The 10532-nt window shown below is 40.9% G+C and overlaps 1 protein-coding gene across 1 annotated transcript; it reads left to right on the top strand.

Annotated features, from left to right (window-relative positions):
- On the top strand, positions 1 to 4192 carry srsf3b (serine and arginine rich splicing factor 3b). Its single transcript, XM_037679524.1, has 6 exons — positions 1 to 77; positions 985 to 1195; positions 1282 to 1422; positions 3143 to 3181; positions 3387 to 3473; positions 3603 to 4192. Exons 2-6 carry the CDS (start codon positions 993 to 995, stop codon positions 3628 to 3630), a joined length of 498 nt encoding a protein of 165 aa, XP_037535452.1. The 5' UTR covers positions 1 to 77; positions 985 to 992; the 3' UTR covers positions 3631 to 4192.
- Positions 4193 to 10532: the final 6340 nt, after the last annotated feature.

The raw sequence follows: 10532 nt of genomic DNA, 5'->3' as shown, positions 1-10532 counted from the left end.
ATTTTCCATCGACGACTGAGAAAGAGAAGCTGCGGCAGAGTCGGTGATAGTCAGGACGGCGAACAGCATCATAAACGGTATAGACCGAGCAGAAACTACATATATTCATCAAACTTGGCTTTGTTTAAAATATAATCCAGTGCGGTGTCTCTATCTCCACTTAGTCGTGTGTTTTTTATTGTTTGATTTATCTTGCTGTTGCCGGAGTGGTCCCGCTAACAGAGTAGGCCTCGGCGAGACGACAGCCATTTTAGTTAAAACGGTTATTAGCTCCGACATTTACTCGACCCGGATTTTCCGTATTGAGCTGAACTGCATTTATTGCGTTTCAGTTTATCTAGTTTAATTGAATCAAGTTAGATTTTTTTAACACTTAAATCTTAACGTATGACGTTTGCATAGAATAGCTTGCTAAATTAGCACGAGCTGCAAACGCGGTGTAAAACTAGGTCAGACGGCTAAAAGCTGCTAATGAACGATATTTGTTCGGTTTGACTTGCACTCTTGTCCGTTTAAATAACGTGTTTAGATGTTGTCTTTGTGTAATAAAATCGTGTAATTGAAACAATATTTTAATAAATGGCTAATCCTTTTTCCGCTCATTGTTGGACCACGTCGCGGTACTCTCACCGCGCATGCGCAATCGAAACCCAAACTAATGTTGAATTTTAGTTCTGCCTTTGAATAGATGAAAACGTTAATTGTTCACGCTTTTACTTATTCTTTTATGTTCTATCAATTGAATACTAGTTGTGACGATATAAGTGCTAACATGTACTGAGTGACAAAGGCAGCACAACTAAACTTCATTTCTAAATTACTGTTTTGGGTCTTTTTGTGCATGAGTGCAGTTGCGCTGTATTTTCGTTTATACCACGTTGGATGGTAATTTACTTTTTGACTGATGCCTCAACCAGTAACAGTTTTTGTGTAAGGCCGAATAATGTTTGCATTTTTAACCAATTTTGTTCCTGTTTATTTCAGATCCAGTCATGCATCGGGAATGCCCCCTTGACTGCAAGGTCTATGTTGGAAATTTAGGAAATAATGGAAACAAAACAGAATTGGAGAGAGCGTTTGGCTATTATGGCCCTCTCCGCAGTGTTTGGGTGGCCAGAAACCCCCCTGGTTTTGCTTTTGTAGAGTTTGAAGATCCCCGGGATGCGACTGACGCTGTGCGTGAGCTCGATGGGAGGTAAGTTACATCTTACAGTATGCCAATTATGAGTTGCAGAGTAGAAATGTGTTATGTAATGACACATGACTGTTTTTTTTTTGTAGGACACTTTGCGGTTGCCGGGTGCGAGTGGAGCTGTCCAACGGTGAGAAACGCAACCGCAACCGTGGTGCTCCCCCCTCGTGGAGCAGGCGTGTTCGAGACCGCGACGACTATAGGCGACGCAGCCCTCCGCCCAGACGAAGGTGACCTTTGATGATGCAAAGCAGCAATGTTTTTTTTTTGTCATTTTTCGCTTCTCTCACTCATCATCATTTTTTCCTGATTACATTGGTGACTGTTGCTCTATCAAAGCTTTGCAGTTACATCTTCATTGGCATTAGTCACTTAGTTCAACCAGCCAAACAGGTATCCAAAACCTTATACTGATTTATGACAAATAGGACATTCACTTTGGCAATGTACGAATGCCTTTCTAGAAGAGCAGCTTAAGTATGTCACACAAGACACAACTTGCTTCAGGCATGAGTGCTTCTTTTGAAGTGTGTTCTGTTGTGTATTTTCTACATTTAGCTTTTGTACAGAGGCAAAATGGGTATGTGAAACAAGTTTAGGCAGTTCCTTATTCTATAGAAATATAACTTGTTTAAAGATTTGGGAGGATGAAAGTGTGTCATTTCCTTTTTGTTTGAGGATGCTTTTATACTTTTTTCTATATTAATAAGAATGAAACCCGTTGCAGAGCCACCACCATGCTTCTTCTCACCACCCTCTGAGTCAGTCAACTAGTCCTCTTTCAGCATCATGTGACTGCTGACCATCGTGCCCCAATCAGCTTGGCTGGTGCTGTCACATGACCCGGGCATGGCCAGTCGTCAGGTTGCACCAACCCATTGGTTCCTCAGCATGCCGTTCTCAGCCTCCTTCTCCGTCAGCCTTTAACCAAACGGCAGCGGCCCACCTCACATTCCCGACCAATCGGCGTATTATGTTCCAAAAGTCTACAACCTACCAGCAGCAGCCTTCAGCTTACCAATTAAAGCAAGAATAAAGCCACAACCAGCCCCCACCTGCCTGCCAACTTATCACCTTGCAGCATCCGGCCAGTCCCATTCAGCCAATTCTACCCACCCGGCCGACAGTCTGCCTCCCTTTCGTCATTTCTAGCTTGTTGAAATCCAAAAATACTAGTAAGTTTTCCTGCTTCATTCAGTACACTGCAGATTACAGTTTTAACACTGAAGAAACAGCTGGTTTGACAAGGTTATTATTCCAGTTATACTTTTGGCATGTTCACCACAAATTTTCTCAAATGGGAAATGGTACATTATCAGAAATCTGAAACTTCGTGTTTCCAGATGTTTTGGTATGACTAATCTTTTCTAATTTGGGGCTCAGAGCAAAACTAAATTAATTCTAATTAAAACCTATTCTAAAATCAGATCTGATTGTGTAGCTGCGGTGAGATTGTACAAATACAGTTTAATAGCCTCAATCTTAATCTGTTTGTTTTTAAGTCCCTCTAGGTTTTACCTTTTCACCACGGGTCAGTCCACAGTGCAGTGTTTGCTTACAGTCAGTTTGCTTACATTTGTTTCGCTTTTTAGGAATCTTCTAAAAAGCCTTGGCAAATACATTCTGGGACACATTAGACCTGATTTGTTCAAAACTAGAGTTGCAAAATAAAATTAAACTAACCTTGTAACCTAATTTAAAGTTGCACATTGTACAGAGGGGATAGGTGAGTGGAGATTCCTGAGCATCTGCCATCTTTGTGCTTTTATTGCTAGTGATCTCTATTTTCTAAAAGTTTTTTTCTCTGGGAGAAAGTGAAACTTATTTTCCCTCTTACTTAAACTGACTTGGGGGGGCTGTGCTGGTAAAAGCCCAGTGTAAGAGAAGTAAAATGTAGGTCTGATCAATGCGTCTGAAATTGTTCTTAACACTTGTATTTTCCTTGTGCAGATCTCCACGCAGGCGGAGCCTGAGCCGCAGCCGAAGCAGGTATGCAGTAAACATTAATTACATAGTTAAAGATGACTAAATATGCCAATCCAAAAGTATAAGTGCAGTACATCAGTCTTGTAATTTGGAAGTAGAACTTTGTGGTGGGGTCAGGAGTTTAGCAGTATATAAACCTATTCATGTAAAATTAACATTTATGTATTGGTCACACAGTTTTTTATTTTTTATTTGATTTATTGTTTAGGTCTTTGTCCAGAGAAAGGAGGAGAGAGAGGTCCCTCTCCCGGGACAGGAACCACAAGCCCTCCAGGTCCTTCTCCCGATCAAGGAGGTACTGTTTAGTTGCATTTGACCCGTGTGAAGAACAGACGCATGACTTATTTGCACTGCATCATCCTTTAACTGCTTCTCACAAGAGAACTGTAGAGTTAATGTTTTTCCCTCTTTTCTTTTCCTGCAGTCGCTCCAGATCTAACGACAGAAGATAAATCGTCTGTCGGGTGTAGAGGGAGCTGAAGATGAACGTTTGTACGTGCTCGTCCGTTTGTAAAGGACTTGAGCGTCACCACGTTTTTTTTTTGTTTTTTTGTTGTTCGTTTTTTTTTTTTTTTTTTTTTAAACAATCATTTTAGTGTCCCTCCCTTTCTATTGTTAGTTGCTGCCAGCTTCATTGACTGGGTATGTTCAGGCGTCGTCACTGGCACCTGATCAGTCTCGACACAACTGTCCCACCCTGCATTCCAGAGTTTAATCTCTCTGAGCTTTGGTTTTCATACGTAGATGTTTGTGTGGGTTGACATTGTGTGAGTACTTCTGTCATTTTCACTGTACATGTAAAAAAAATTTTTTTGTAAAAGATGTGGAAATATGTACATTTCCCCTCCTGTGTGAGCCAACCTATTTTCAACTTGCTGTATTGTTGTACCTGATGCTTATTCATCAAGCAAAAACATGGCATTTATTCAGAAATGTAGTTGCAGAATTCAATTTTTTTGACTTTAGGTTTAACATTGTTCTATTGTTTGATACATTGTGACGTAGTCTCTATTAAAATGCTGGTTTGTCATCTTTTTCAGTTTGTATTTATGTCTCAGTTTTTCGAGTTGATACAATCATTGTTTCAAAATTTTCCACTAGAGGGCAGCATCACACCAATGAGACCAAGTTCTGGTTTGACTGTCATGACTGTTAAGTTTCATCTTGTGAATTGTCTATATAGCACACGGGGTCCCACCAAGACCAGTTTCAGTCATTCAAAGGTAATCCTACACCTTTTAACATTTTTCAGTCAAATCATCAGAACAGTTTCTTTTTTTTGTGCTGAAACGTTTCGCCTTCGATCCGATCAACGTCCAGATGACCTGACTGAAAAATGTTGGATTGTATACCTGGATTATTGAGCATGGACTTTGTTGTTTTAACCAAGACAAGATTGTCGACAAGGAAGAGGGCCGGCAATGGAGGAGGGGGGTGTACCAAAGAGACCATCTTGTCACAAGCAGAACTGGTTTGTTCCACTTTCAAAAAGCGTTCAATACAAAAACAACTGGACTTTATTTGTAACATCCGAGGAGCTTTCTCAATTCAGAGCAGAGAGTGAGAGATACAGGTTATAAGGCTGAGTGAGATAAGACACGGATGAGGAGCGAAACGTCTTCTGTTACAAATAAAGTCCAGTTGTTTTTGTATTGAACGCTTTTTGAATTCATCGTGTACTGGATGACTGAGAATCTTCACCAGCATTTCCCACAGGTTCTCTATGGGGTTCAGGTCAGGAGAGTTGGCAGGCCAATAGAGCACAGTAATACCATGGTCAGTAAACCATTTACCAGTGGTTTTGGCACTGTGAGCAGGTGCCAGGTCGTGATGAAAAATGAAATCTTCATCTCCATAAAACTTTTCAGCAGATGGAAGCATGAAGTGCTCCAAAACCTCCTGATAGCTAGCTGCATTGACCCTGCGCTTGATAAAACACAGTGGACCAACACCAGCAGATGACATGACACCCCAGTGACTGTGGAAACTTGACACTGGACCTCAAGCAATGTGAATTCTGTGTCTCCTCTCTTCCTCCAGACTCTGGGACCTTGATTTCCAAAGGAAATGCAAAATTTACTGTAACCAGAGAACATAACTTTGGACCACTCAGCAGCAGTCCCAGGCGAGATGCTTCTGACGCAGTCTCTTGTTCAAGAGTGACTTGACCTGGGGAATGCGGCACCTGTAGCCCATTTCCTGCACACGCCTGTGCACGGTGGCTCTGGATGTTTCTACTCCAGACTCAGTCCACTGCTTCCGCAGGTCCCCCAAGGTCTGGAATCGGCCCTTCTCCACAATCCTCCTCAGGGTCCGGTCACCTCTTCTCGTTGTGCAGCGTTTTCTGCCACACTTTTCCCTTCCCACAGACTTCCCACTGAGGTGCCTTGATACAGCACTCTGGGAACAGCCTATTCATTCAGCAATTTCTTTCTGTGTCTTACCCTCTTGCTTGAGGGTGTCAATGATGGCCTTCTGGACAGCAGTCAGGTCGGCAGTCTTACCCATGATTGCGGTTTTGAGTAATGAACAAGGCTGGGAGTTTTTAAAAGTCTCAGGAATCTTTTGCAGGTGTTTTAGAGTTACGTCGTTGATTCAGATGGTTAGGTTAATAGCTTGTTTAGATAACCTTTTCATGATATGCTAATTTTTTGGGACAGGCATTTTGGGTTTTCATGAGCTGTATGCCATAATCATCAGTATTAAAACAATTAAAGACCTGAAATATTTCAGTTGGTGTGCAATGAATCTGAAATATATGAAAGTTTCATTTTTATCATTACATTATGGAAAATAATGAGCTTTATCACAATATGCTAATTTTTTGAGAAGGACCTGTAATTGTTAATTCAGATATTCACGTTTCATAAAAAAAGAGGTGGCTAAAATGGATTGTCATTTGCCAGAGGAATAATGTTGCTGAACAAAGTTGAGTCAGGTCCTTTGGACAGATTCTTTGAAAAGTTGTCTTATTCAAAAGACTTCTTCAGTCTGAGGAGCTGATTTGGATAATAAACTTCTAGCTAATGAGTCTTATAAGCAGCACCGTCTCGCAGTGCAGGGGCCTACAACCTTTTTGATCATTTCTGGCCCATAAACTCATTAAATATAAAAGCCCGGAGCCACGAAACTGCTACGACTGTTGTACAACTGGTGGTCCATGGGCCACTTTGAGGTAGTTGGAGGGGGCTTTTCTGAGTGGGAGTGACATTTTAAAACTAATAATCTAGAATCTATTTCAATATTTTTTCACATTTTGGAACAAAAATTGAAATAAATCTTAGTTTCTACCTTTAGATGAAAATACTGAACTCTGCAGACCTAGCACCTTTTATCCATCCATCCATTATCTTTACCCACTTATTCCATTTTGGGTCACGGGGGTCCAGCAGTCACTGTGCGAGGGGCGGGGTACGCCCTGGATGGGTCGCAAGTCCATCACAGGGCCACATAGAGACAAACGAGACAAACAACCATTCACTCTCTCACTCACACCTAGGGACAATTTAGAGTTACCAATTAGCCTAACATGCATGTTTTTGGTCTGTGGGAGGAAACCGGAACACCCGGAGAAACGGAGAGAACATGCAAACTCCACCCAGAAAGGCTCCTGGACCGGGGTTTGAACCAAGGACCTGCTCGCTGAGAGACAGCTTCTCTACCAGTTGCGCCACCGTGCTGCCCAGGGACTTTTATGTGAGGAGGAATTAAGTATCACACTTGGAAGTAATAAAGCAAAAAAACTGTCACTCAAACATTTGCAGGAAATTTAGAAAAAAAAACAGCCCAAACTAGACTTTTTTTGTTGTTGTTGTGGGCATAAAAACCAGAACAGTTAAATTTCCTAGTTAGTTTTGGTCAAAGCTTTATAGAGACGACCCGCAGACTGAAGAGCCACATGTGGCCACAGGCTGCAGATTCCTGTCACTGGATCAATCAGTTTGCTGCTGACAGCCAAAATAGCTGTTCACATGCAAAAGCAGGACCATTAGCCTAATAATGAATCGTTAGTGCTCTGATGATCAGTTATTCACAGGGGGCTGAGTGATACTGTACCAGCATTGTAAGAGGGGGACAGTTGAACACGGAGGCCTCTCCCCTGTTTAATGATGGACAGTTTCTCTTCACAAAGATGGCCTCCTGCCTCAAACCAACGTTCTTCTCTATCAAAGATGTTCAATTCAGTTTATTTATACAGCGTCTCACAACAGAAGTCATCTTGGCACTGCACAGAAAACATTCACATACATAAAGTAAGTTAACATTATTTATGAGGAGCAGACTGCTGTGAACATCTTCATCCCTGAATGAGTGACCACTGGCCTAGTTCAGATGAGTGTAGACCACAGAGTCCTGACCGGATCATGTTGATCTTCTGTGCTGGTCCATCCTTTTGGCCAGCGGCTGTTTAGTTTCCTTGATGTAAGACTGATCACAGCCCCCCTGACACTGAACAGCATACACAACGTTTGTGCCGGGGGACTGGATCTTTAGTGTAATCTTTGCCATAATGTATTTTGGGGTTTGAAACCCACTGGGACATGTTTAGAAAATAAACGTCTCCGTTTCTCTGAAACTCTCACAACACTCTGTGGTACAGAATCCTGATGACTGAGTCCTAACTTGTTCCAGCACTGCAGGTGATGGGAGTCAAACTGCATGTACTGGTCTGTGTGGATGGGATGGAGGTGCACATCAGTTTCCAATTATCTACAGAGGTGATGCGGTCGGTGAGATGTTGGACTTTGAGATTTAATTTTTAACCCTGTAATGGCAAACAGTGTTGTTTTTAAAGTGCTTTATAAATAAAGTTGTATTGTACGGTGAGTGATTTGATTATTTGTTACAAAAAAAAAGAGAAACTTAAATTTGTATGCCTATTTTATTACTATCAGGTCGCTCTTGTAAAAGAGTCCTCGATGCTCGGATTAACCTGTCTAAATAAAGGTTGCATGAAAAACGGCTTTCCATACTTCGTAACTGATCTTTGCAGCCGCTTGTTTCTGAGCTACTTCCGTTTGCTTGTTGACAGTTTTTACTTCGCTTCTGTCCAACTGCCAGTTCCTTTCCCCGCGCTCCGTTATGTTCCACTTCACGGCAACAACTCGGTCACAGAACGTTACGTTCTCACTTCTTCGCGCGCTTTCCCAAACTAGCTTCGGTGACGTCATCAAAGTGCGCGGTCTCCGTAGAGACGAGGGAACTGGCGGGAATCGACAATCCACACGAGAGAACTGGCTCCCACTCAGGGTACACGAGTGGAAATATCTGGAAAGGCTTTTTATTGGATCTCAGCCCACTCAGAAACACCTAGAATTAATTTAAAGGTTATAATTATTTGTCACGGGTACAATAATTTAATAGGTATCTAATAAAATAAATGTTTTTGTTGTTTTAATATCTGGTAAATACATAATCATGCATGATTTTTCAGTGTTTTTGATTTGAGTCTTTATGCTTTTAATAAAATTCCTAAGTCATTAAAGGATTGGAGATTAATTTACTTGTCAGGTTTTTGTAAATTTGTGTTAGGAAACCAAAATATTTTTCACATTTGCCCAAAACTAAATTTGGAAATCTTATGGAAATTGTCCCAGTAGACTTCTGCAAACCACAGCACTGCTCATTTCACATGATTTGAGCTCTAAATTTTGTTCCCCACCGCTCCGTTTCCTCCCAAAATATGACAACTTTTATCATCACTCAGCTTTTACGAGCCGTTTCTTTTCAGAACAAGAGAATGACTTTACATTTCGACCTGGCGTCTCTGATTGTTGTTCCCTGACTGTTTACATCCAGGGAATATTTAACAGACTCAGGATGCACCAAGTCTGATGGAAGTGTTCACATGGGAACAACTCGGAATTGTTGGCAACGAAACGTGACTGCTGACTTTATAAATGTATTTCAAATTATGAGGTAGACTTGTGGTATTGAATGATGCATATTTAGTGGTTGTTTTTATTTAATCATTGATGATACAAATATACAAAAAAATCAAATAAAACAAAAAAAAAAAAAATCTTGTTTTGACAGCTATTGTGGCTTTAAGTTGATCAGTGTAACGTTCAGTTTTCTCTGGTACCACTGGAGCTTGTAGTCTGAACCACCCTTCCTAACCATGGACAACTTCCACAAGCACAAAATTTACTCTTTGGCTCCTCCCACTTCTGTCCTCTTTATTCCAACATGAGTCACCTCTGCCAAGCTCCTCACGTTTTGCAGCTCTGACCCAGTTCCAACAACAGGAGCTCAGGCTGTGGGCTGCAATTCATGAAGGCCCGACGGGTCTGAGACCACACTTGGGTCTTTGTCTAACAGGGCACAAGAGAAACTCACGCAGCCTTGGAAACAACTCTGTTCAGCAGTTACAGGGAGAACGTCCTGTTTGTTTCTTCTGCAGCTGAGCATTAACCTCTCAGCTAAAATGCAGCTCAGAATCTATGGAATGTAACCCATTTAATCATTTCACACTTAAGTTTTTAAGTTAGGCTTCAGTTCAGAGTTTAGCCTGTGTCACGTTTGGTTTGTAGACTTTGCATAAACACTCGGTTAATAATTTATCTGCAGTAGTAATAAAGATGCTCTTCTCAGCTTTGTTATCAGAAACTTTGGTTACAAACAACTCGGTGCACTCATGGGGAAAAATGACTTTAAAACAAATGCTCTTTGAAGTTACTCATTTATACCCACCTGACTTCAGCGCAAACCATGAAAACCCCTCAACAATCGATGGTGATACACTTGTTTTAGATGCTACTGGTCAAGGCTACTCAAAGGATGGATGGTGGAGGTTGACAAACCAGTTTGAGATCATGTCATGGAATCCAATCATTATCAAATTAAATTAAAAATTTCACTTTAAAAACTAAAAGTACAAAAAAAAAAAAACCAACTAGCAGCAGACTATCTTACTATGTACACCAGCACAGAGGGCCTTGTACATTTGTAAAGGTTATAATGTTATTCCAGTTTTATGACCTTAAATAATGACTAATTTCTTTATATCCTGATGCATGCTCAATTTCTTTATGTTTCTCCTCAAGAGTCAAACGCTTTTATAAAACCTGTAGAGGTTTTCATTAAAATTTCATCTCCTGATGAGTTTTCTGCTTATTTTTATCTTTGGAAATTACAGTTTTGGTTCTAAAATACTATTATGCACCAAACTGCATTATTATTATTCGTTTTTTAAAATTAATCTAAAGAAATGGGGACAAATTGTGCCTTTGAGATAAGCAGCTGAAAACAAAAGGCCTAAAGGTTCAGTTATTTGTGGATGATCACTTGAATTTAGGAGTTTGTAGGTGTGTGTGTGTCCTTGTTTATGCTACTTTGTGAGGCCCATTTTTCC

Source organism: Nematolebias whitei, chromosome 7, assembly GCF_014905685.2.
Source record: "Nematolebias whitei isolate Nwh7 chromosome 7, NemWhi1, whole genome shotgun sequence".
Classification (NCBI taxonomy): Eukaryota; Metazoa; Chordata; class Actinopteri; order Cyprinodontiformes; family Rivulidae; genus Nematolebias; species Nematolebias whitei.
Note: the sequence above shows the minus strand (reverse complement) of the source record. Positions and strands in the feature narration are given on the sequence as shown.

Coding starts and splice junctions, on each gene's coding strand:
- srsf3b (XM_037679524.1), top strand. CDS start 993: ATGCATCGGGAATGCCCCCTTGACTGCAAGGTCTATGTTGGAAATTTA. Junction 1,196..1,281: donor GTGCGTGAGCTCGATGGGAG/GTAAGTTACATC, acceptor TTTTTTTTGTAG/GACACTTTGCGGTTGCCGGG. Junction 3,182..3,386: donor CTGAGCCGCAGCCGAAGCAG/GTATGCAGTAAA, acceptor TTTATTGTTTAG/GTCTTTGTCCAGAGAAAGGA.